This window comes from Pygocentrus nattereri, chromosome 5 (genome assembly GCF_015220715.1).
Source record: "Pygocentrus nattereri isolate fPygNat1 chromosome 5, fPygNat1.pri, whole genome shotgun sequence".
In the NCBI taxonomy this organism is placed as follows: domain Eukaryota; kingdom Metazoa; phylum Chordata; class Actinopteri; order Characiformes; family Serrasalmidae; genus Pygocentrus; species Pygocentrus nattereri.
Genome location: NC_051215.1, coordinates 8,352,459 through 8,380,232, shown reverse-complemented (window position 1 = coordinate 8,380,232; position 27,774 = coordinate 8,352,459). Strand labels below are relative to the sequence as shown.

At 39.8% G+C, this 27,774-nt stretch overlaps 2 protein-coding genes across 2 annotated transcripts in view; one reads left to right on the top strand and one right to left on the bottom strand.

Moving 5' to 3' along the window:
• cdh23 (cadherin-related 23) overlaps positions 1-27,774 on the bottom strand; it is a 435,604-nt gene that overhangs the window by 48,914 nt on the left and 358,916 nt on the right. The window lies entirely within an intron of this gene.
• vsir (V-set immunoregulatory receptor) lies at positions 124-26,705 on the top strand. The gene is made up of 7 exons (XM_017695453.2): positions 124-397; positions 11,594-11,995; positions 12,951-13,004; positions 13,885-13,995; positions 14,208-14,235; positions 15,345-15,520; positions 23,911-26,705. The coding sequence occupies exons 1-7, from the start codon at positions 343-345 to the stop codon at positions 23,946-23,948; spliced, it is 864 nt and encodes a 287-aa protein (XP_017550942.1). The 5' UTR covers positions 124-342; the 3' UTR covers positions 23,949-26,705.

Genomic DNA, 27,774 nt, shown 5'->3' with positions numbered 1-27,774 from the left:
GAAAAAATAGAGACAGAAATTGTGAGAGAGTGAGTGGGCGAGAGAGAGAGAGAGAGAGAGAGAGAGAGAGAGAGAGAGAGAGAGAGAGGCGGCGGGGGGAGTTCAAAAGAGGGTTAACTCCTGTCTCAAGGCGTAGTCTAGAGTCAGTATCGAGTTGCGCTGCTCACCGACTCACTGACAGAGCGGAGCCGGTGCTCAGACTGCGAGTCAGACAGATTCTCTCCTTCAGCCTCAAAGACTCGGCAGAGCTGAACTCGGTAGAAGCAGGACTAGTGCGTCCCATTTAAAGCTGAAGACAGAAGCGGGTCCCGGCACCACAGCGGGTCTACACGGACATTAGCGATGGATTTAACTGCAGCTGTGTGGCTTTTCTCTGCTCTTTTTACGGCCGCTCGAGGTGAGTCAAGTCCCAACACGGCATTTCTGTTCTTCCAGAACGAGTTTGGCTTCCGATTCGCCAAACACTTGTTCACATGTACCCGTTCCACCTTAAATGGTGCAGCTGCTGCAAATGCGAAAACGAGGCTTTGCTTTCCGAACTCTGCCGAGCGCTGCTGGGCGTGTGTGAACCTGCAGTGAACTCCTGTCCTCGTCCTCGCGTCCAAGGCTGTTACCACATTATCCAAGGACGCGTCGCCATATACTGCCTTTTATTTATTTAATCGGCGTTATTTTTTCTACCTTAATTACAGCTCAGAACTTAATCATGCGCACTGGACGTTTATGTATACAAATATTACCCAGGTATGCCCGTGAGTTTGTTCTGAAACTCTTTGCACGGTCGATAAAAGCTCCTTCTTTTCTTTACGAAGTAGTTTCTGTGATATTTACAAAACCTCGAGGCATCCGTGACTTTTAATTTCCTGTTGTTTGGCTTTCAGCTGGGGGCGTGTCCTAAACTATTCTTTCTAATTATTATGTGTGTGTATGTGTGTGTGTGTGTGTGTGTGTGCTTTAAAGAACGTACGGATTGACTGCCACACCTCCCTTATATAAGCCCCTCCCCTTCAAACATCTGGCGCACGTCTCTATCTAGCTGCAGATATTGAGGGGAAGTTCGATTCAGTTTACTCAAACGATTCGACTTCAAATAAATCGAACGATTCATTTATTTAAATGTCGACCCAGCTTTATTGTCCCATCTTCAAGATTCGATTCAGAGTCAGTCTGATATTGCTTCAAACGAATCAAAGGACTCATTTATTTAATAGTTGAGCCAGCTTTATTCTCCCTTCTTAAAGATTCGATTCAGAGAATCAGTCTGATATTGCTTCAAACGAATCAAAGGACTCATTTATTTAATAGTTGAGCCAGCTTTATTCTCCCATCTTAAAGATTCGATTCAGAGAGTCAGTCTGATATTGCTTCAAACGAATCAAAGGACTCATTTATTTAATAGTTGAGCTAGCTTTATTCTCCCATCTTAAAGATTCGATTCAGAGAGTCAGTCTGATATTGCTTCGAATGAATCAAAGGACTCATTTATTTAATAGTTGAGCTAGCTTTATTCTCCCATCTTAAAGATTCGATTCAGAGAGTCAGTCTGATATTGCTTCGAATGAATCAAAGGACTCATTTATTTAATAGTTGAGCCAGTTTTATTCTCCCATCTTAAATATTCGATTCAGAGAGTCAGTCTGATACTGCTTCAAATGAATCAAACGACTTATTTATTTAAATGTCGAGCCAGCTTTATCTCACAGATAGGAAATCTCGGCAGGGTTGTGTTTATCATGTTAGAAAATGGGATTTAATGAGTCTGAGATTAGTATTTGAAGCTAGAGGTCTTCAGCTGGCAGGAACCACTGACATTGATGCTACTAAACGCTTGATTTGCTTACAACTGAATTAGTTTGAGCAGTGGGCTGAAAAGCAGCCAATTTGGCTGCTTAAATATGTTAAAAAGTAGCAAATAACAGAGTATCACACTCTGAAAAAATGCTCAGCTAAATATGAAGACTTGTAACTTAACATCATGTTAAACAAATGGCAGTCCAGTACAGCTGAAGCGTCAAATAACACAATGGTTCACACTTAAGTGCGTTCTTTCTAAATAAGCAAAAGTACTGATGTAAGGCTATTACATTTTAAATTTGTGGGAAATTGAATAAAATAATGGCTGATTCAGAGCTTGTGACAGGTGTGCAGCATATCACCTACACACTGTCATAATGATCTAAGACACTAAACACAGTGCTACATGAATTGATATTCCAAAATACATGAGCTCATTCTATCAGGCATTCTTTCATCCATCACTGCTGAAACTTGAGAATCTGAATAGCTTTAAATCATCTCTTAGTGAGCTTTCTGGTTTGCTGCTACCTTTTGATAAGCGGACGGCAATGTAATAGCTACTGGTCACCTCTTATGTCTTGTATCTCTCTCTGATGGTTCCCTGGACAGTGTAACCTTACCAGCACACTCCTCTCACAAGCTGCTCATAGCATGCATGACTTGCGGTATCTTGAAATGACATATGCTCTGATAAAAGTGATGCAACTTTTTTCTAGTAGGGTGTATTGAAAGCATCACAGGGAATGAAGGTCTTGAAGGATCCCTGCTTGAGCAGAAGCAGCGTTTGATTAGATAAGGCTGATTTGGGGCTGAGGCGGCTTTAATGAGCAAAGGAGAATTGATTCGGATTGATGCGGATATGGCAGCGGGGTGCCTCCTTGGGACCCAGCTGGGTTTGCTAGTCCCATACAGCAGATGCTGCCTTCCTTACCTTTCCTAGAGTTAGAAAGGACCCTGCAAACTGATTGCATTGATTCTTCCATCCATTTCTGTTGAGGGGATTGGAGGGCATATGAATGTAATTTAAAGGGTGCTCTCCGTTGTGTATGCAAGTGAGAAACAGTATGTTAAACACAAGATCGGTCTACATTTCCTCAGTTTATCTCAGTGAATGTCTGTGTTTTGCTACTGTGAGGTGCTCTATTTAATTTTAAGGCAGCCAAGCCCTGAGGGGACACCACCTGTGTCATCTCTAGTAAAGCAAACCTGATTCTTTTCAGCTGTTAAAAGCCAGTCTATGAATCCTGGCCCAGCAGGAAGCTAGATATTCAATACTGTCTCTGGGTTAGGGCTCCTTACTTGTTAACTAAGGCTAGCTAATTTATCTATAACAACTAGTTCCTCTTACTTGTAAACTATAGCTAGCAAATGTATTTATAACAATCATACTAGTTCCCTTTCCTTCTAAACCACAGCCAGCTAATTTATAAAAAATCATGCAAATTCCCTTTACTTAAAAACTAATGGTATCTAACTGATTTAGTAATTAGTCATTAGCTGCTTAAAGTCTAGTGCCCCTGACCTGTAGATTGGTCAGCAGCACCACCTATCCATCAGCATGGCTACTATATGACCATAACTGTTTGTTATACCAGCAATATTTTGTCAGTCTTGTAGATCACATTACCAGATGCTGTTTTTTATTTGTCATTTTTGAAAACTTGACCTTGAAGCAGAAGACACGCACAGTCTGATGACATTCGAATAAAACATATTTTATAGGGAGCAGGTTTAGAGGATGATAAAAGGTGGGTGTTGAGATGTTGTTTCTGGATGACATTCCTGACCTCCAGGGACTGTAAATCTAAATGAAGATAAGTACCAAGACACACAGAGAGAAAGAATGCCAGCCTATGTGGTTACAGGGGAAAGGTTATGAGCAATAGGAAAGGCAGGTCTGAAAGGAGTGAGACTAAAATGCACTGCTCTGAGGCGACCCCTTTATCTGATACATAACAAAAGATCACTGATGATTTTTGAGTGTCATAGCCACCATCTCACTCACAGACCAGTGACAGATGTATCTGCATGTGGGCTATTTTTATTGCTTCCCTGTTTTTGCCAAAAATGCGTCATAATTTAAAAAAAAAAAAAAAAAGTAAAGCAGAAGTGGAACCAGAATTCACAGTAAACAGAACTTTTCGCTTCACAATAACAAAGAATTCTGTGTGGAGTGTCAGAAAGAGGAACAGTCTGAAATTGTGTCGGAAAGGTGATTTTAGGGTTGTTCTAGCCAGTAGACCCTTCCTATGCTCCTGTTAACACCTTTTAAGGAAACTGCTTATCCAAGAGAAGTGATGGGGAAGCAATAGCCTATGAGGGAGCGAGTCGAGTGGTGCACGTGCGTGGATTTTCCTACTTAAGTATTGATTTTAAAGAGAGATTTAAATGCCTCACACTCTAAGGGCCTGTATGTGGGTTCAATACGGTAACAGGCATATAACTAAATAAGAATAGCTTGGTGAGACCAATGATTTGGGTTTTAGGCACCTGAAAGTCATGCTTTCATCATTAATGAACAGAATATGAAAAAAAGTCAGTGGGACAGTGTTAAATATTAGCAGTACAGTTTCCTGCAGGGCACAAAATAACCTCTAAACAGATCAAATGCAGTGGAACCTCTCTCTACACTTTCTCTCTCTCAAGGTAAATTTCATTTCCCTGTTATACCTCTATGTTGTGGCTAACCCCAAGGCTACGTTTACAGTAACCAAATGATTCTTGAAAGCCTTTCTTGATGCTGTATGCAAGCTAGTACATGCTTCCTGCAATCAAGTCTAGGCCTTTTAACCAGCAGCACTGAGTGATCAAAAAGTGCATGATTAAGGAGCCCAGTGAAAGCAAAATATAAAAACATATAAAAAATATAGTATAAAAGTAAGTATAGAGTAAGTATAAAAAAGTTCTTGAAACTTTATAAAGGTTCTCCAAATGTGGTTCTCCTATGGCACTGCTCCAAAGAACCACTTTGTGGTGCTTATTTTTAAGAGGGTACGTGAAAAGGGAGAGGTATAGAAGGTAGGTGGGTCCTAATGGCTAGATATTTTGATGTAGTCAAAATAATGGTGCATTAGAGCTAGATGCGATATTTCAAAGCTAGAAGCGGACTCCCGGCCTGATGAGAGCCCTTCTGAGACTGGAAATGGGCCTCCAGCCAGGAATATAATGAACACAGATTGGAACTATCAGGAAGAATGGGAATAATGGATTGGAACGGAATCAGATTTAACTCCATTGTCCATGTGAGAGACAGGAAAAGACACAGTAGCCCCAAGCTACTCGCAATCACACTGCATGCTTTTCCTATTGCTCTTCCTGACAGCCGGACACACAAACATAGACGTGCTCGCACAAAAACAGAACTAAAACAGCGATCGGCTAGCTATGTAGGTCAGGAGAGGCCTTAGACCTGCGCATATTCAGAGGGATATCTGCATATGCAAGCAAATAGGCGTATCTGTCAGTGTAAACCAAACTAAACATCTGGTAACTGAGGCATGCAGTTCATGAATATTACAAACACGACATTCAACTCTCAGTTGTTGGTTGATTGGCTCTGCCTTGGTTTCAGGACCTTAATAAGAGTTTCAGGTGAAAGAAGGGAAACAATCTTCACAAAGTTAAACAGCAAACAGGAGTTGGTTTAGAACTAGGGAGTTGCTAGGGCTGCACAAATATTGTTAATCGGTATCACAGTGTTGGCCTTTACATACTGATATCACAGGAGGACGCAATATGTGAATGAGGGTAGTGGGTAATATCATTGTCCTGCATTCATCAGATTGGGGTTCGATTCCCTGCCCGGGCATGCTGTAATAATAGTCCTTGGGCAAGACTCCTAACTCATTTGCCTCTGTAACATGATTAACTTGATTACAGTTGCTCTGGAATAGAGCATCAGCCAAAAAAACCTCTAAAGCTAAATAAAAATGTGCTCTCTAACAAATAACAAAACTGCTTATTGTGTGCTTGGAGTATCCTGGCCAATCAAATACATACATTTATGAGTATGCTGTGGATATTTGGATGAATATGAATTAGTTTGTTAATTAACTCATTTGGGCCTGCAATTATGTTATATTATTGCTTTATACATACATATACATATTGCTTTAGGTGTAGCACATTAGCCATATGTTGCAATCAAACTACAATATATGATATTTTGTCCACATTGTGAAGTGGAGTAGACACTATGTAGAAGGATGATGTACAAATCAAGCCTGTTATGGCACTGATTAAATACAGTTTAACATGAGGTCCCAAATGAAACAGCCACTATTGTTTTATATCATCTGAGCGCTATCTCTAGAATTTGTCCTTTTGTGGCCTGTTTGGCTTTCTTGTATTGTGTAAATGATCTAGAATGGAATGACTTGGTCAGTGAAATTGTAGTTCTGTGCATTTGTCAGAGCTTCCCTGGAGCTTCCATATTAATACACTTGCAAGTAGGAATTGGCTTAATATGATCTGTCTGTCTTTGCTGCAGCAGTGCATTTGGGAGGAGAGTGTCTTGCATGCTGAGGGCATAGCAGGAAGGAAGTCTCTGCCCCTTGAACACTAGCACGACCTCTTTATCACTTCTACACATCCTGGACACTCTTTTTCTGTCTCTCTCTTCGCATGTATACAAAATTATACACATCCACTGTGGCTGTGTGTGTAAATAGACAAACAACAGTTGCTGTATAACTATCTGTATACACCCACTAAGGCTGTATATCTATCAGTATACTCTAACTAGGGTTGTATGTCTGTCTCAAAACATATTGTGATTACGACATAACTCACATAACATTGCAATATTATGACATTACAATGCAAGATATAAAGATGTTCCAACATAACTTACTCTATAATCCATATTATACTATATTCCAGTTCATATTGCTACATACTGCAAATTTACAATCTTAAAAACACAGCATTATTTTATGGACCAAATAATCAATTACATGTGCTAATTTATCAAAACACCAGCAGAAACTCATTTGGAATATTTATGATTAGTCAGAATGCCCACAGAAAGAGTGGGGCGATATATCAAAAACATAACATCATGATACTGTCATATTTTTTCACGATGCTCGATATGCATAACATTATTTAGTTTTTCTGTGGTTTAAACTGGAACAGTAGTGCCACATTCAAAATATGCTATCAAAAACTATCAACACTATTTGACTGTTCATTTATTGTGCTGGGCTAAATCCAGTTAAACAGGACTAGTTATGCTCTCTCTCTGAAACATGCAATTAGTCAGTGTTCTATAAGCAATGACGATATCCACAGTAGGCTGAGAAAAGCATACAGCAACATAATTTATTATGAATTAAATATCATATTGCACATCCTTAGCTCCCAACACATGAAGCATTCAGTGATTAGTTTGAGGCTTATTAGCATATTACATTGATATCAGAATGGTAAAAGCTAGTATTACAGTAAAAACTGACAATGATATATTGTGCAGCCCTGTTAGCCCTTTTTTATTTTCCTCTGCAAACCTGTTGCTCTTGCTTCTGTTTTTCTCTCCCTTTCCTTCACACTCACAAGCAGTCACAACAGAGGTGTGTGTGGTTGTTGAAATGGAAGCAATTGTCATTGTGGACAGGAACAAAAGTCATGCTTGTCATAACCGTGATCTCTGCAGGACCACACCATGTAGACTACTTTACCCAGCGTTCATTTCAACCTATAATTACTCTTGAGAGCAATTCGACACTAAACACTAAAGTCTGACCACTCTGGACGGCCTCTGTTAATCTGGTATGTTGGTTCTGGTCAAACATGTCATTTTGAAGCCACAGACTATTTGTGGCGCATGTTTCAATCTTTGCACGAGTCACAAATTTAACTTCCAAAACAGACCTTTGGAAGAGAAAAAACACCATATGAAAAACACTTGGTTTTGCACAGTGAAGTGTTATGACTCATTTTGGCTGAGCCCATTTTGATGGAATGTGCTTGATATATGTGTTGTTTTATTCAAAGAGGTAGCAGCCCAAAGTGCACCTCGCTCTCTGTTTCTCCCTCTCTTCCTCTCTCTTTGTGTCCTCTTCTTCTTTAAAGCTGTCTTTCTGGTTTCTGCTAAAACCGACTCTTTACGATGTGAATCCAAAGCACACTTTCACTAAAATACACAGGACAGAAACATGCAGGCTCACACACACACTAACAATGGCCTGAACAGCATTTCATAGGCTTCTAACACCAAAACACTGGTATTTCTGAACTCTGAGTACTTGAATACTTATTCTCAAAACCACTCAAAAGTAATATTTATGTTTCATAATTCACCCTAATAGTTAGTCAATTTAGGTTTTTAAGTATGTTCATTGCTGCCATTCAAAATATATCCAGTGGACTGCAAAGATATATAAAAGGAATGGTTTGGTGAAAAAGTTTCACAATTTTGACACATTTACACAGTTTTCCAATTCACAACACAATTCCGATTTCCGAGTCTGACTCTCTTTCGTGTGCATAGTGGGTGCTAGATTATGTTTGTGGTTTCTGTTGTTTCAATTCCTAGACACTTATCTTCAGTACAGAAATTCAAGATAAATATTTTTCAATAGAAACAGGAATCGCAAATGTGATCTGTAGTGTCCACATAGGCTATGTGACGTGTGTGTGTGTGTGTGCGCAAAAAGGAGTCTGTTTCACAATCTGTTTAAAAATCATGCTGTGTCCTAACCCACATAGGCAAGTCTGAGCAACTTTAATGGTGAGGTGGATGTGATTTTGTGGATCTATTAAGAGAAAAGATTCGGGTGACTGTTTACTTCATGTGTTTGTTACATTAGCCTCATAGCTCTGGCACTAAACCGAGAAGGCAAAATTTGGACACCAAACGTGTTTGACTGATCGTATTGTGTAAAGTTGGGTAAAACTGTGTAAACTTTTTTTTTTTTTGCCAAACCATTTCTTTAAAACAACACCTGAAACGAGCAGTGGTTTAATGGATGTATCCTACTTGCTGGATTTATATTTTAGCACAAATTTAGCACTGAGCAATTTTCTTATTGTCTGATAAGTTTAATGTGATTCCTTTAGCATCTGTTTGGCTTCAACAACATCATGAAAAGCAGTGTAGTCTGCTGCAGTCAGAGGTGAGGCGATGTGGATGACGAATGAATTGAGCAGTGCTGCACAATCTTCAAAATCAAATGTTTTTCATACCTTTTTAGAGCTCAGCATAACAGAAAGAACACCCTTTCCACCAAAGAACCACACACACATTAAAATACGGCATGTTTTAAATATCTATTTCATTCATTCCAATTGGTTGAAAAAAAAACAAAACATGAATATATTCTTTGAGACTGCAGATCTTACATGGTCTTTTCAATGTGTTTGACTTTATCACCTCGGCTGTTTAGTCCTTTAGTCCTTCACTAGCGGTCAGTTTAAACCACAGGACAACTGTTGGCTGGATAATTGGATTTTGGATTAATATACAAGATGAATCAGTTTTTTAACATCCCATCAATCTTCCCCAACTCCTTTAATATTGAGTCAAATCCAGTGTTTGTGTTTTCATAGCCAATATAGCTGCAGAATTTAGGTAGGATTGTGCCAATCTGCTAATTAACGTGTGCATAATTCTGGACATTCAGGACGGATCTGCTTTGTTTTAGCCTCCATAGTGTATTTAATATTGGCTTGTGATTGAATTTGATTGTCTGATCACCAGGTTGTAAAACAACATCCTTTACAACAACAGAGTGAATGTAGCAAAAAACAAAACAAAGGATTCAAACTGGACCCGGTACCCAGTCAATGAAAATTTGCTTAGATTAGATATGTCTAAATGTAATACCTCTAATAGTAGTAGACTTTTTATTACTATAAATCTTCAATATATTTTAAGACTTTAGAAGACTTAGAATTCTAACCCATTCAATCCATTCAACTACACCAGTTCTAACTGATTATTAACAATTTCCATATATTAACACATTTCTGTTCAATCTAAAAGGCATTTGCTGATTAACTTTAATGTGGTTTAAGCAACAATTTTTGTACTACTTAGAAAATGAATGCCAGTATAATGAACTGATATGAAAGTACTCGAATTACATGGGCCAGCTGAATTGGGCCACACATAAAATCACATTTGAAAGCCCATAGTAATGCAATAATAATAAAAATGAAAGTGACTAGGACTTTCATTTTTACTGGACAGCACTTAGTAAACTTAATTTACTTCAACATGAATTCACTGCTTTACTCTCACTTCTTCAGATTAAGATGTCAGCGTGTCGTGTGACCATGGATAGTTGTGCTTGCATATACAATTACACATATTATAGCACTTAGGAATGCACTCATTTGTGACAGAAAGCAAGTGGAACTAAAATCATTAGCCAAGCAAAAACACAGAAGAAAGAGGAAGAATGAACATATGACAAATTTAGAGAGGAGAGTGGGTGGGACATTTTGCTGACTTTACACGTTCAGTTTTGTTGAACCCAGCAACGCAGTAAGCTAAATATAAGGACTTTGGCAAGTTTGTACAAGACTATACAAAAGGGCTACTATACATACCACCTTTTGCTGCAACACTGATCCTACAGCTTATGTACTTACATTTCTTCATCTCGGCAGGCCGTCACGCTGTACTTTAACTCTTTAATGCTGAGACAGAAAAAAATCCATTTCTGCTTTTTCAAACACTCTTCTCATTTAATACTGTGTTTTCTAATGTTAGTAAAAACATGATTTAACAAAACAGAAAATTATTCATTAGCATCACAAACCATACTTTTGACCACGAAAACAAACGCACAGGAAAACGACTTCATTCGCCTTTTTTTTTTAATCTGTTGAAACCAATCAATAATAAGCCATCAATGATGTGAATTCCGCTCCGTGGGCGTTCGCTCAGAAACTGACGCAGTGCATCCAGCAGTACGGGCAGCATGGTACGAGTTTCTGAATGACTCACATCACCAACAATCGGTTAGATATGGTTTAATGCCATTCTCGTCTATTTTTTTTTTCATAACGCAAATGTACCTGTTTTTCTGAAATTAAATGCTGAAACGGCTTTCATGCGGTTTTACTGAATCGTGTCAACAGTGATGTGACATTTTGAAGCAACGAGACTGCCAGCTAAGCATGTTCAGGTAGCCTTACACAAACTGTATGAATCATCTAGCTGAACGTGCCCTGATTGACCATGAAGAACGTAGGCTGTGTGTATTCAGCCTTTACAAAGCACACATACTCAGGAAGTAACTACACTCATGTCTAGACCTTTAAAACTGTTTGTGTCAATCCTACAGCGGCACATTAAATACGTCAAAGTTCATTTCAGTGATGGGCATTTGATGTTTTATTTGAAGTCTGGTATTAGAATATCCTAATTGTTAAATAAATGGTCTTAAATTATGTTAAAAGTAATCATAGAAATAATACTTTTATCTCTTATGAGTAAACATGTATATCCATTTGATTTGAGCATGGCAGCATGCACACACACACACACACACACACACACACACACACACACACATATATATATATATATATATATATATATACATGCTGTTCTGAATTAATTCTAATACTTTAATAGTTATGACTGGGTGACATGCCAATTTTCTGGCTTTACCAGTGTGGATGAGCACCAAATGATGAGTTTGGGTATTCATATAATCAAATAATACATGAATATGTCTGATTACTAGTTGATCTTTGGCGTCTAGCACTGATGCCTGCACCTTTAATGCGTCCTCTATCCTCTAACTCATTTCTGCATTTTTTTCTACCCTCTTTTCTTCCCTAGCTAACAGTGACCACCACGCCCACTCGCTCAGCGTCTCCGCCCCTCACATGTCCTACGTCTGCCCGGAGGGGGCCAACGTTACACTGGTGTGTGCTCAGGCCGGAGCCAAGGCCCACCCCACCGATCACCTGCAGCACGTGTGGCTGTTCACGCCACACATGGACCAGCAGTGTCACCCCCGCGAACACCCACGCCTTTATGGCAAGACAGGCCATAGCAACCGCTCGTTGGGTGTGGTGTACGGAGCACAGGCAGATTCATTCTCTGTCACACTGCTGGATGTGACGGACAATGACCAGGGCAGATACTGCTGCCTTGCTCTGGACATTCTAGTAGACCATCACAAGATGGGCCGAGTGCAGCAGTCAGCACACAGCTACTTAATGCTGACTGTTACAAAACGTAAGAGAGAGAGAGAGAGAGAGAGAGAGAGAGAGAGAGAGAGAGAGAGAGAGAGCGCTTGTAAGAATGGCCACACTAGATTGAATGCAACAGACAAGGTCTCAGCATATGGGTCATTCTGTATTTGGAGTGGGAGTTCAGGTGGATACATTTTTTAAAAATCAATTTCTTTCATACCAAAACTTAAAAATGTTAATGTCTGTTAACATCTCCTATTATCCAAGCCCTTCAGGCTTTGTGACATGGTTTCCCCCTCCAAATGGAGAATGACCCATATATTTAACTTCTTAAAGTCTATTGGAAAAGCACCCCAGGTGGCACCCCCAGGTGTGCACTATGCTAAAGCCAGCAGTATACTTCAAACAATGTTTTAAAGCAAAACATCTTTTTGGCCAAAATCTTTTGAGAAATGCATTTACATTTATGCATTTGTTATTAGGCTATCCAAAACAACTAGGGAATCGAATCCCAGTATACAGCGGTATTACCCTACAAACTACACCAACCAAAATGTGCCATATTGACTAGACTGAAGATGTTTCCAATAAATTTCCATTGGCCCAGAGTGGTACTAAATTGATTTTCTTCTTTAGTACTAACTACTAAGCTATTGTAGATAGAAGGACTTCATTTAAGATGAGCATCTATAAGTAGGCCATCAAACTACTAATTGTACAACCCCAAGGGAAGAAATACATAACCAACATCACATCACACAATGTTCAGGACAGATTTATTACAGGACTGTGATGGATTTGTTCTTTATCTTCCCTTTCGATATGCAATCTGGCATTTTCTGCAAGCACTGACAGAACACTGATATTGGATCAGTGGCATCTCTACTGTGGGTGTGTGCGTGTGTGAGAAAGAGGAAGACTGAAGTGCCAATACATATAGTATTCATATTGTTTTTATGTAATATGCATGAAGTTCACCATCATATGTTATTTCACAGGTGGAAATAATACTAGTGGGAAGTGCATACAATACGACTACAAGCCCTCACAAGGTACACTGAACTCATATGCCTCTTCACAATGATGCAGCAAAAAAGTTTTGGTAGCACTTCACTGTTACCTACTCTGCTTCATAGCCACACCATAACTGTCTTAGCAGATGCCAAATGCTGCCATGAATTGTTACAAAAAATATGGAATATAACAATTTTGTGCTACCATTACTGTAATAACAGCTATCAATGTTTGATGTCATGGTGGCTAACTAGATGTGACATAAGCTGTTATGGCGTCAAACATCTATCATCTATCTTGACACCTGATCATTTGCCCCCTGCCTTAGTTACTGTTGGCATGTTTGTCAAACCTTCAGCTGAGGCTCCAAAACACTTTTGCTAAGAGACTAAGGCTGCGCAAGTCTCATTGCTCAATACAGATTTTTTGCTCAGATCTGATCTTCATACTTGGTTCACATTTGTGTTGGTAAGTGACTTAAATTTGTGATTAATGTGAACAACCTTGTCACTGCAAATGACCAGCATGCTCATATCCCAGTCAATAATGTCATATAAATGAACCACATGCATCATAAACAACAAACTAAACCAGCAGAACAAGCTTTCATCATCAATACCGTACAATTTACTGCCACCGACATTCTTGCTGCGGTTTGTTTTGAGGGGTTTTGGTAGGGTTGTCCCTTCGCTCTGAGGAAGAAGGAACTGAACTGGAAAGAGACAAATGTGAATGGCTAATTTTTCAAAGAGTAAAGTATCAGCAATGATGACAATGCTGTTATGTTACTGAACATCGTGGAATGCATATGACATCTGCACTGACATGTTTATAGCCTGGTAAAGTCAGTTTTATATAGCAGAGTTCAAATAAAGTGGGTTTTTTTTTTCATTTTCTTCATTCTCCCTTATTCTGTAGGCTCAGTGGCTGCAGGTTTTGCAACAGCAGCATGCATTATGGGCATTCTATGTCTGCCTCTTATCCTGGCGCTGGTGTACCGCCAAAGACAAGGAGCGCACGGGAGCCGACGTGAGTTCATAAACAAAATGCACACAATTGCTTCCTTAAACATCAATACAAAAGAGCCCCATGTGGATAAAATCACTGTGCATTATCTGGGCCTGAGCTCAAAGCTCTGTCTGCATGTATGTATGTTGGCTTCACATCCTGTACAACACTGCGAGCGTGATATATTTCCTGACATTGTACAATGACCCATTTCGCCTTCCTGTCTCACACAGGTGCACACGAGCTGGTCCGAATGGACAGGTGAGTTCCAACAGCAACCAAAGCAGCTGGACCAATTCACATGGACTTTTTTAACGAAATAGTCTGGGGAACAATAGTTCTACACAGTTTCCCCTTTATCCCTTATGGAGTTGATCAGCCAGGACTTGTTTGTTGTCTGAAGTTTGCTTCTTTAATTTTACACTGGAGATATAAGGCTAGTGTTGCTAATAAGTTGCAGAAGCTTATACTATAGCAATTAGTATCTTCCAAACTGCATGCCTAAATTATTGCATATTAGCCTCCAATTAACTGCTAAGAAATCTCAAGTAGACTTGGTTATGTGGGGCCCCGATGATCGCCACAAGAGCCAGCAGGAAGGCAGGGCTCGAATTCCGAACCCAGACAAAACCCTGCAAAGATGGTGGGGAGAGAATTAAATCTGAAAGAGAGTGCGGAACGGGAGGCAGGGCCTGGGTGGCGGAGTTTGTGACTTGCACACCATACCCCACTCCCTCGCAGATTTCCTATCCCCACCGTCCTTGCAGGGCTCAGTCCTCGCTCAGCTTCGGGCCGTGCCTTCCTGCCAGCTCTTGCCGTCATCATCAGGGCCCAGGAAATGAATGTATGCCATACCTGTGTTGTACTTTTGTCTATTTTTATTGATAACAGTATGTCATATTTTCAGGCAACTACTGGGGCATAAATCTTTACACCGTAGCCATAAAATGTCACTAACGCCTTTTTGGAGGTCCCTAGCAGCAGGGGGTTCTCACCTCCTTTTCAACTGTCATTGCTCACTAGCAGCTCAACACAGAGTCACAACAATTCACACAAAGAGAGCCAACAGTGCCTTAGTTAATCTGAGTTACTAGGAAAAATATTTTATTGATTATATGAATAAAAAAATTATTTTACATTCTTCCGGTGGAATTGCCTTCTTGGGGCTTCAGGACGAGGCCATTCTTTCACTATTTGTTAGCTACGTTAGTCCTGTACAAAAATAAAGATACAAACACATCTTGGCTGACCAGCTACATTTAAAAGTAGAAGGGAAAATGATGTAAATTAGATTTTTTTTCTGTTCCTTTATGAATACTTTTCTGGTCCTGTTCTTTCCTCATTCTCTCTTTTCTGTCTGTTCCTCCAAGTGAGGCCCGCGGGCACGAGAATCCAGTATTTATGGCAAGTTCCCCTCAGCCCAAAACACGGACTGTGTCTCAAATTCTCACTCGGCAGTCATCTGAAACTGGACGCCACCTACTGTCGGACCCTGGAACCCCCTTCACTCCAAACTCACATGGTGATGTGTTCTTCCCTTCACAAGGTAGGAGATAAAACGTACACTCCCACCCACCTTTTCTGCATTGTATGATTTTATGTACTCTGGTGCTACATTAAGTACAATGGAGCAAATATATATGAACAGAATACAGCAATACAGTAATACAGTTACTTAGTTAATCATTATAGGAATAGTGAAATTGAGGTTCAGGTATTCAGAATGTTGCACTTTCCAAAAACAAGCCAACAATTCAGTGAAGTGCAGATTTGATCCTTTAATAAGGCTGTAAAATATAACAGTTTTGCTCATTGATAATAAAAAATGTGTCTTATCGTGAGCGAGATCATGGAGTCAGCAAAATTGCAAACTAGAGTAAATCTGACAGTAGATGTTAGCTAGGATCAAATTAATAGAATTAATAAAATAGAATAGATATTTCTCTGCTCTCGGTATTACCTAAACTAACATGTTGGCATGTAAACATCTTAGGAGAAAATCTCATGTAGAAGATGATGGCTCACCATCTACTGGTTAGCTCTAGTGTTAGCTCATTAGCTCTAGTGTTGAGCTAGCACTGGTTAGCTATAGTGTTAGCTATTTAAGCTCTTTTGAGCTAATGAGCTAGTACTGGTTAACTCTGGTGTTAGCTCATTAGCTCTAGAGTTAGCTCATTTGAACTAATGATCTAACACTGCTTAGCGCTAGTTTTAGCTGACAAGCTCCAGTGTTAGCTTATTTGAACTCATTTGAGCTAATGAGCTAGCACTGTTTAGCTGAAGTGTTAGCTCTTTAGCTCTAGTGTTAGCTTTTTAAGCTAATGAGCTAACTGGTTAGCTCTAGTGTTAGCTCATTAGCTCATTTGAGCTCATTTGAGCTAATAAGCTAACACTAGCTCATTAGTTTAAGGGTCAGCCTCTGTCACTCAAGAATTCTCCTCATGCTCAAGAAAGCTTAGTGACCCACAATGACCTAAAGTCCAATGGCAATAAAAGCCTCTTGACTTGACTTGAAAAAGGTTTTAACTTTTAATTTAATGCAAATAACTTTTATGTTGAAGTAGCATAATCATGTACAATTTCTGTTGGTCCATTCGTCATGCAATGAGGCAGTGTTGACACAAAACAGAGAAGCTTCTGTTAAAAAATACATGTTGATATGACAGCAGTGATGTGTATATTATTCTTCTAACACACAAATGCGGATCTCATTTCCTTCTCTGCACGATTCTGCTGCACACCACAAAACATACGCATCTTCCAAACTTCGTCCTCTGCCAAAATAAGCCAACAGTAGCTAAGAAACCACACACAAGCAGAGTCAGCTTGTTGCAGGCGGGGGAGTAGTTGGAAGTGTTCAGGTTCAGCAGAAGTGTGCGATAGAGGCTCGTTTGGACTATGGAAAATGTAGCCTACAGTTCAAGACACAGCATACGCCCTCACAAACACTCCTCTCAGCATGCTGTGGGGGAGAGCAGCATCTCCTACACACAGCTGTAATCCCACACCATCCACACTGCCTAGATCTGTCACTTCACTACAAGACATGAAACATCTGTATACTGGGAGGAGACACACTCACACTTGCTTTTAAACAGAGCTTGGAATCACACGCAGTCTATATGTGTTATATATACATGCAACAACCATGCCTCCAGACCAAATGACATGCTGATTTTCAAGGTGAAAGTAAGGTAACATCCTCCACAGGGACCAAACTTAAAACTGGAATTTTTTAGTTAAGTTCAGGGGATAATTTATATTGGCAATTGACAATATAAATACATGTATACATCCACAATCCTTACACACACACACACCCGCACACACACACACACACACACACACACACACACACACACACACATTCCATTAGTTCCCCACTGAATTTCTCTGTTCCTTAAGTAGCCTCAGAACCCACCGCTCTAGCAGAATAAACACACGCACACGCGCAGACACACACACGCATGCTCACATGAACAACATCCATCCTAAAAACACAGCTGTTCACTCAGCCAAAATAAGTCATTTGTTAATTATTGTGATATTGGCTTTTGCTGTACTGATATGATGGCTACAATGTGCAAATGTTCTCTGTGTGCTCTAAGCACCCTGATCATCCTGACCAATCAGTTTTAGATGAATGTTTCTGTCTGTTGATGATGCAATGCTTGCTCGTAGTCCCACAGGGTTCAGGGGTAGACATACACAGTTGTTGTCAAAAATTTGGGTGCCCCCTAAGTAAAATAAGTCAACAAGTCCTCCACAGAGAACACACGTCTGTTCATTTAAAGTGTTTTTTTAACTTATTGTAAAAATACATAAACAAACATGGCATGTGCAAAAGTAATGTAATGAGAGTAATTTAATGTAAGTTCCAGTAGCATGTTATTTTCACTTTGAAAATCAAAATCAACAAAACATGTCACAAAACATTTGATTGGGAGTGTTCACACTTTTACATACTTCTGAATGTATGGAATTGTATTTTCAATTAACAAACCGGCTTCAATACCTAAAATAAGCCAGATACTGCTTGGAAAAGAAAATATTAAAAAACTTCACATTAACTAGAACGTTGCTACGTTAGGTATTGTTAACATTAAGTTTGGCAAATTCTGATTGGATGCAGTTATTTCTGAGTCTGACCAAACAAGCTCTTGATCTTCTGTGGGAGGGTGCAAAGTAGTGGTTTTGTCACTAGTTGTGTCTATTAGTGAATGTGTGAAAATACTTGAGGTTAAAAAAATCTTCTATGTAAGTTGGCCACTCAGAGACAGGCTCTGCATTTTTAGTGGCCAAAATGTGATACGGTTGTATCCAAGGGTACAAGGCAACAGGCATTGTTGACCCCTGAAATGTTATTTTGATGAAAATGTAATCTTTAACCATTTTACATAATTGATTTATTAGATTTTATATATTACTGTAAACTGGACTTCAAGACAGTTTAAGAAGAAAATAAGAAATAGTGTTTTACCCAGAACAAAAACCAAACCCAAAAATGTAATAATATTGCACATTGTAAATAATGTTTTTTAGTTCTGTGAGGCCCCCAACTTTACCAGAATGTAATTATTATTTTTATATTTAAACTCCCAATTTTTTTGCATCAACAGCATGCTTTTTGCATGCTTTTGTTAATTTTTTAGAGATGAATGTCAGTAGCTTAGAAAGGTAGCTAAAGATGCGCTGTAGCATCACCAGGATATCTAACCACTAGCAGTACACAAACTGTGATTGAATCTTGCTAATTTGAGCTTATTATAAACATTTTCTTATGTTACATTAAAATAAGGGTTAAACCAGGGATGTTAGACTGGCTTCCTTCTGGGTCACAGCTCTGCAGAGATAGTTTCCATCTTTGAACACTTTGAGAGCAACTTCTGAAGGTCTTTCTAATGAGCTGATTAGTTGAATCGGGTGTGTTTAGGAGGTTGAAAGCTAAACTCTGCAGGGCTGTGGCTCAGAGGGAGTTATCATGTGTTACATAGATAATCAAGATAATCATAGACCTGTTTGTCTTTATGCTCTAGTTACACAATCTAAGGGGAGGGAAAGTGCAGACCTTGTTATTAGACTTCTGTGCCAGGCATGGGTTGTCCATAATGAACACCAAGTTCAAACACAAGGATGTTCATAAGTGTACATGGTACCAGAGTTCCTTGGGTCAGAGGTCAATGATCGACTTTGTTGTCGTTTCATCTGACTTGGGACCATATGTTCTGGACACTCGGGTAAAGAGAGGTGCTGAGCTGTCAACTGATCACCATCCGGTGGTGAGTTGGATCAGATGGCAAGAAAAACTGATGGTCAGACTTGGTAGGCCCAAGCGAATAGTGAGGGTGTGCTGGGAACGACTGTCGGAGGCCCCTGTTTGGAATGATTTCAACTCCCACCTCCAGGAGAGCTTTTCTCAGGAGGTAGGGGACATGGAGTCTGAATGGACCCTGTTCAAAACCTCCATTGTGGAAGCTGCCAGGCATAGATGTGGCCAAAAGTTTGTGGGTGCCTGTCAGGGTGGTAACCCAAGAACCCCCTGGTGGACACCAGTGGTGAGGGAGGCCGTCAAGGTTTAGAAAGAAGCCTTTAGGGACTGGATGGGCCGAAGGACTCCCAACTCAGCAGAGAGGTACCGATAGGCAAAAAAGATGGCAGCTGCAACGGTGGCAGAAGCAAAATCCAGGGCGTGGGAGGAGTTTGGCGAAGTCATGGAAAAAGACTTTCGGTCAGCTTCAAGGAGGTTCTGGACAACTGTCCTGCGACTCAGGAGTGGTTGGGGTGGCTGTGCCCAAGCTGTATTCAGCAAGGGTGGAGAAACTCTGACTTCAAATAAGGATATTGTCAGTCGATGGAAGGAGCACTTAGAAGAACTCCTTAATCCAGGAGACATGCCTCCCTCACAGGAGTCAGGGCCGGAGGCCTCTGGCGGGTCAAGCTCCATTTCCCTGGTGGAGGTCACTGAGGTAGTTGGCAAGCTCTTCCGTGGCAAGGCACCAGGGGTGGATGAGATTCGTCTGGAGATGCTTAAGGCTCTGGATATTGTGGGGCTGTCGTGGCTGATATGCCTCTGCAATATTGTATGGACCTCAGGAACAGTACCCTTGGCCTGGCAGACTGGGGTGGTGGTCCCCATTTTTACAAAAGGGGACTGGAGGGTGTGTGCCAACTATCAGGGTAGCACACTGCTCAGCCTCCCTTGGAAAGTCTATGCCAAGGTGCTGGAAAGGAGACTCAGTTGAACCTCAGATTGAGGAGGAACAATGTGGATTCCATTCTGGAACAATGGACCAGCTTGGAACTCTCGCGGATTGTTGAGGGGGCATGGGAGTCTGCCAACCCAGTCTACATGTGTTTTGTGGATTTGGAGAAGGCTTATGACCGGGTTCCCTGAGATATCTTGTCGGAGGTCCTCCAGGAGTATGGGGTACCGGGGCTACTACGCTGGGCCATTCAATCTCTATACTCCCACAGTGAGAGCTGTGTTCGTATACTCAGAATTAAGTCAGACCCTTTCAGTGTTAGCATTGGGCTCCGGCAGGGTGCCCTGTCTCCACTCCTGTTCGTGATATTCATGGACAGGGTGTCAAGGTGTAGCCGAGGTCAGGAGGGCATTATGTGTGGAGGCCGGAGGGTGGCGTCTGCTATTTGCAGACGATGTTGTTCTTTTGGCTGAATCACATGGATGCCTCCAGCACTCACTGGAGTGGTTTATAACTGAGTGTTGGTTGGTATCCAGATCAGCACCTCCAATTCTGATACCATGGTCTTAGCCCAGAAAAGGATGGCATGCCCACTCCAGGTAAGGGGAAAGGACTTGCCCCAGGTGGAGGAGTTTAAGTATCGTGGGGACTTGTTCACGAGTGATGGGAAGAGGGATTGTGAGATCGGCTGCAGGCTGGGACAGGCGGCAGCAGTAATGTGGTCACTGTACCGGACTGTAGTGGTGAAGAGGGAGCTGAGCCATAAGGCAAAGCTCTATGTTTACCGGTCGGCCTACATCCCGACCCTCACCTATGGTCATGAGCTGTGTAATGACCGAAAGAATGAGATCGCGAATACAAGCGGCGCAAATGAGATTTCTCACATCCGGGAGGAGCTCGGAGTAGATCCGCTACTCCTTCGCATTGAGAGGAGCCAGCTGGGGTTGTTCGGGCATCTGAGTTAGATGCTCCCTGGACGCCTCCCGGTGGGGGTGTACCAGGCACGGTTGAACTGTTTAGCATGTTTGCTATCTTTTAGCTAGCTGACCAGCCTAGTTCTAATTAAAGAAATATTTTGCCAGCCAGATGTGTGTATATCGTGTGTTTTACAACCGCTTCGTACAGCTCAGCCAATCAGATTTTAGGACCAGAGCTATTCATTTTATAATACAGAATATGACACATTATGTTGTACATATACATAAAGGTCATCCAATTCATTGTTAACCTATACAAACAGCAGATGGTGATTTGACCCCTTTTCTTCTCTATGCTAAGCTCTCTGAGCTATATTTTGGAGCAATTTACTAATTCAAAAAACACTACATTTGCATAGCTTATCTATGTTCTTATCAGTAAAAATGCAACTGTCATGTTTAACAGCTTTCTAAACCTACTGTTTTATTAGATTCAGCCTAAAGAGAACAGAATTAGCCTATTAGCAGTTTAGGAGCATTATGTGGTTGGAGCACAAGAACAGAAGTGTACAAATAATAGTTCTGCCTGGAGATTTTCTTTTCCGTTTCTGAACGCTGACTGCAAAGCTTATCACAACCACAATATCTAGCAGTATAAATGTGATATTAATATCTAGTCTATATGATGCAGCCCACAGCACAATCAGCAGACACTCATGCTGAAACAGTTGTGATTCAGTCCGGTAAGTGTGGGCTCTGCTGCTCTTCATTGCTGCGTCACTACAGGACCTGAAGAAGAGCAGCTTTAGAGTGTCCCCACCTCTCCCCTGACCTTTCACTCTGTGCACTTTTTCACAACTGCAGTTTCCCCATTTTTACCGTTTCACAACACTCACTTCTGCTTTTTCTCTTGTTCCTGTAAGCCCTTCTGGGAACTGGCGTCTGTATGTGCAGCTTTTCAGCTGTTGCTACACTCGTCTGATATCACTACTACTGCATCATGCACGACGTGGCTACTCAGCTCTGTAGACCTGCCTGGAGAGCTCATTTTCAGTCTTACTGAGAAATGCACTTTGAAGAAAGGTAGATTTGAGAATAAACTAGCATTAGATGGTAGATGTAACATGTAGCAGTATCACTCAGTCTGTTCCTTGATAGACTCCTTGAGTATTGACTGGTGCAGTCATATCCACTCTCACTACAATCATTTCATTATTGTATCAAATGTAATTATTAGGGATGTCAAGGTTAACACATTAGCAGCACATTAACAGGTTAAATTATTAACAGCACTATTTTTTTATTTTAATTTTAGTTCAACCCTAACCATCTATAGTTTCATCCTGAAGCCCAGCAGCTTGCACACTGCTGCTGCTCAAATACAGCTATTAAATGAAAAGAGGTTTCACTGATGGCTTTCTTGATAAAACCAAGCTTCACTGATGTGGGCAATATCTATAATATCAACAACATTAGCACTACAGGACACCTTTAGCAAACTACAATGGACCATGCTTGTAGAAAAACTATGGCTAAATGAACAAGCAGCAAACTAACAAAAGCAACACTAAAGTGTAAATCTATTGTTCCCCTCAAAACCAGATGTAACAGCGGTAAAAATGTGGAGCTGTAGCCACGTGTAGCCACTCTTTCTCTCAGTTGACAATCGAAAATTGGAAACAAATTGTCAACCAATAGAAATGATGCATTAAAATATGCCAAAAATGCCATGTTTGATCCCTGCAGAGGATGTGTTAACTTATTTTCATGTAGAAAAGCAACCAATTGTAATTGGCCTGGGGGTGTTCAAACTTTTGCAACACTGCTTTTTAAATGGACCAATCTTTCTTTAGGGTCAACTTAGAGTAATTAAGACAACTGTGATTAATTACAATAAACTAAACAAATAAATGTAATGGACTATAGACTAACAGCTGTAATAATTATATGATTACATAGCTAATTTTGTAGTTACCAATTACATTTATATTCTATATCAAAAGTTTGTGCTTCTGGCATTTTCCATTTGTTTCAATATCAACAAATGACAGAAACATGGCAAAAATGTACAGGACAGTTTTTTCTTTCTGCTGAACAAGCCTGCATTCATGAGAATAACACTAAATACATTCAAACGTCTCTGCTTATTTTAATAAGCTACAAGTGAGAAATGTTTATGAAACTACACCTATATGACTCTAACCCCTGAAAATTCCAGGCTATTTACATACTAAAGCTTGCTATTCAGTAACTACTGAGTGACTACAGTGCAAACTGACTGAGCTAAACTTAGATGATAGAAGTGTGTAATAAAACATTGGCCCCACTAACAGGCCCTGGGCATTTATGGGGGGTAAAATTGGAAATTGGAAGGCAATGGAAGTTCACTAAACATATTTAGCTACCATAACTAGCAAGGCTACACAAATTAACTTAGCTAGCCAAGCCTTCTAGTTGTTATGTGCACAACACTGTTTTTTTTTCTGTGATTATGTTACTATGAAGATATTTAACGGTTCAGTTCAGCCACATTGCTTCAATCGTCTTCATTCTAATTAGAGTGCCGTATCACTGTTTGAATTGGTCTGGCTCAGTTTAACGCTGGCCATATCCCACTTGATCTGTACTGCCATAGTTTTCATATACAGGATATGCATATATTACGATACTCTTTGTGTACTGCATTCATTCATATATGTTTGTTTACCACATTCATTCAGTATTATAATGTCCATGATGCCTCAATTTCACTAAAACCAATTTCTCAATTTACAAGAGCCACATCTGATTCTGATGTGTTTCTATTTGTTTTGCAGAGCCGATCCCTGAGTCACCTGACTTCATGCAGGTGTAGGATGGAGAGATTCTGCAATCTGTTCTTTCTCAGCCCTCTGGAAGTGCCCTGCGCTTTTTTCTTCTCCCTCCACTTCATCCCTCTATCTTTCCTCCCCGTTTTCTATGACTCTGGGAGAAACACTTACTCTAGGGGAATATGAAGATTTCTATGAACATTGTCCACCTGCAACAACAGCCAGAGGCAGTGAGGAACTTCATCTCACCTGCTTTATGTTGTAGTAGGGGCAACTGCACCTGATGTCAATAGAGTGGGTTTCCTGTCCAGTGATGATACAGACTGCATGGAATGTTCCATAGCAGAGGGTTTTAGGGGTGGTTTTAAAAAAAGATGTACAGAGTGAAACAGTGGCTTTGGAGAGAGAGAGAGAGAATGAATGTTGGATCTTCTCACTTTCTCCTGTTTCTCCAATTCTGTGATCAGTCACTGAAAGTAAAACCACTGGATGCATATCATAGTTTAGGGGTTGGCAATGTGATATCACAATGTCAATATCACAATATGTTACATCAAAATAAGCCTTTAAGACCTTATACAGGGTGTCATCAGAGCATCTCAATGGTGATTCATAATGGATATTGTGAAAGTATCTTCAAGGATCATGATTTTTTGTGACATATTGCCCCCCCTAGTATAGTTAGGCCTTATTTTTTTCACCATACAGTTAAAGACGCCTCAGAGCATCCAGAATACCTGCACTTTAAACTTCTCTTCTTCTTTTCTTTTATTTTTTTTTCCTTTCAAAGTAGACTATGTTCTGACTAGGTCTGTCACAATTAAGCTGACTGCAGTTATTTTATTATTTGTATTTTGTATTTAGTATTTTTCCTTTGGTTTGAGGCAAATGTGTGTGTGTGTGTGAATAAAAGAAAGCAGAACATGTTTTCTCATACATTATAAGTCTTAGGGGAACAACAACAGGGCAGACTTGAATAATGTTTGTTTATTTGAGCTCAAGCCATTTTTATCATTATCTACAGCTTGGAAGCAAAATCAGATGGCAATTAATCGTCAGCTATAATTTCATGACTGTGACAGGTCTAGTTTGGACTTCCCTCCCTCCCCATTCAAGCCTCATTTCCCAAACTGAGTGCCTCAGTAATAAAGACCCATGGTGTCTGGTGCTTTCCACGTAGTAGCCTGTGTGTTGTGTGTCATTGAAACATGCTACACACTCTTAATGTGTGTGTTTGTAGCTCTGGTGGTAAAATTTTATCACCATCAAAACTGCCATAACTGCCAAAGAACTTGCCATTTTTAGCTTTAAAATAATGAAAGAATATTGATATATGTAAGGTTTTATATAGCTTTTATATTGTATTTTTATAATGCAAATTCATATGTGTGTGAGTATGTATGTGAGTACAAAACCTTCAGCAGGATCTGAAACTTATTTCACAGAATAAAGGGTTATGTACTGTTAATCATTTATTCGGCAGATCATATAATGGGCACTTTTGTAGATGGATGGATGGATGATTGGATGGACAGTGATCAATGGCTGATCCAAAAATGTAAATGCTTGGTAAATTAGGTGTAATTTTTTGCTTGAATTGCTTGTGGATATGGTCAATATTAAAAAAAAATATTCTTAGTAGTATTCAGCTGCAGCCCAATAGCAAGCCTCAGGCTGGGCAAAGTCTTATCTTGGGTGGAAGAAGCCCCAGCATGGGCGGAGAAAGTCCCAGTTTTTGTGGAAGAAGCCCCAGTTTATGCAAATGCTTACAAAGTAGCTATCTGGCTGAAAAATCATTGGGATAGCTTACAGTAACGTTAGGTTACATTTAAGGTTAGGGTTAGATCTTTTAATATATAATTATTATAGGTTAGTGATATTATCCAACTTTATTTAAAAGTCTAACTACAAATCTAAATAAATCACAATTTCTAGAAAGCTAACCTAGCTAGGTGCTTCTTCTGCCCAAGCTAACACCTTGAGCAACCTGGCCTTTGGTCTAGTGGGCTGCGTCTAAATATCACTCACAAGGTCTGTATGGCCCAACTGATATGATAATTTTGGGACTGTTGTGAATAATTTTAAGAAGCGAAAAGCTGTGCTAATATAATTTAGTCAAAAATGAAACAGGCACCAGTAGTTTTAAGTAAACATTGTAATACTTAGAGATATGACTGACACTTCTCTCATTTCAGAGGTTTAAATAAACAACAGAATTTCAAAAAGTCTCGGAATAATATCAAGATTGTAGGTCAGGGCAGAGCTTCACAGAATTCTCAGTGGTTTTGCTGTTTTTTGTTGATTACATCTAATGTTTCTTATTTTTATCATTCAAAGTGACTCATTTCTGTAACATTATCCTCATGCTAAAGGTTACTTTGGACACACTGTATGTGCTTTTTATTATTTTAACCATGATGATATTTTGTGCATATATATTGCCAGGTTAACCTATAACACGTGAATGAGTGGTGTCTACCAGCTTAGAGGTTTTTATAAAATGAATGGTTGCTTCACATCAGAGGTGTCTGTTATTTAAAAAGTACAACATGCCACTAAACATCGGTGCTATATTGGCGGGATTTATTCTGGTACTTATAAATTCATGTGCTGATATATCGCTCGGACCTTAGTCTATTTTTTTTCAGTTATTTTGTGTACATGTGTATGCATGAGTTTTTGTGTGCAATGCAATGCAAGTAGCCATCACGTGAAATGTTATCCAATTGCTGTAGAAATATAAAAAAAAAACAAACTTTATCTCATTGTTTATTTTGTACAATAAAAAAAAGATTCTTATACATCATCTCTGGTCTTTTAATTTAATTACTTGCAGTTTGTAGTTTTAAATAGTGTGTTATGCAAATGATTGGCAATGTGAGGACAAAATGTTACACATAATGTTCTGTACAAGGTTCTAGACTGTGTATGTTAGAGAGAAAACCTGAGAGGCAGAGAGAGACAAACTCTGCTCCAGATATTTTTGATGATTCATTTTATTGACATATTTTTGAGTATATCTTTTACTTCCATTATTTTTAATAAGTGTTTTACCCGATACTAATAGCTTCCATTACACAAAAGGCTCTAGAGACCAGCTGTAGTTAGTAGATTGACTCACATTTAAAGGGGCTACTACGACAAAGATTCTGAAACAGGAACGTGCAGAATATTTCAAAGTGTAGGTTCCTGTTCATGAAAAAAAAAAGGCCGAGTGTGGGTTTCCTGTTTTTGCTGATCGCTAGTTTACACTTCCTTCTTTAGAGTGCAAGCATGCTCAGAGCAACTGGTTTAAATGCCAGTCTAGTTTAAATGCCAGTGTGTATGGTATCACTCATGTGTCAAAACATTACAAATAAACTAACATTTATTAAGGTATATTTATTGAAATAAAAAAAAAATAACAATTCATTCAATTGTCATGAAACAAATGTTTTTCTTAAATCTATGGGTGCTACCATTGTTGGCACCTCTAGGAACACTTAAAACTGAAATGTAACTGAACTACAATCATATTTTATATTTCAAAGTTGACCTGAGTGATTGGGAACACTGAAATGGGTCAGCCATGATATGAGATAAACGCAGGCCAAATGGCCAGAGTCATCCATCTATGAGAAAGTCCAGTGGAAACAGTCATGTAGGACAAAAGGTTGTTGACCTGCACAAATCAGGAAATGCCTAACAAGAAAACAGCTAAAGTGTTAAAATTGGCCAATTCCACTACCAGGGCAATAACTAAGAAGCTTAAAATAACTGGAGATGTTGAGAATGCGTTGGGAAGAGGATGCATGTCTATACTGACCCCAAGTTGAAAGCACGTTGAAGAAAGATGGTTTAAAGAATCTCCAGGGATCACAGACGGGAATT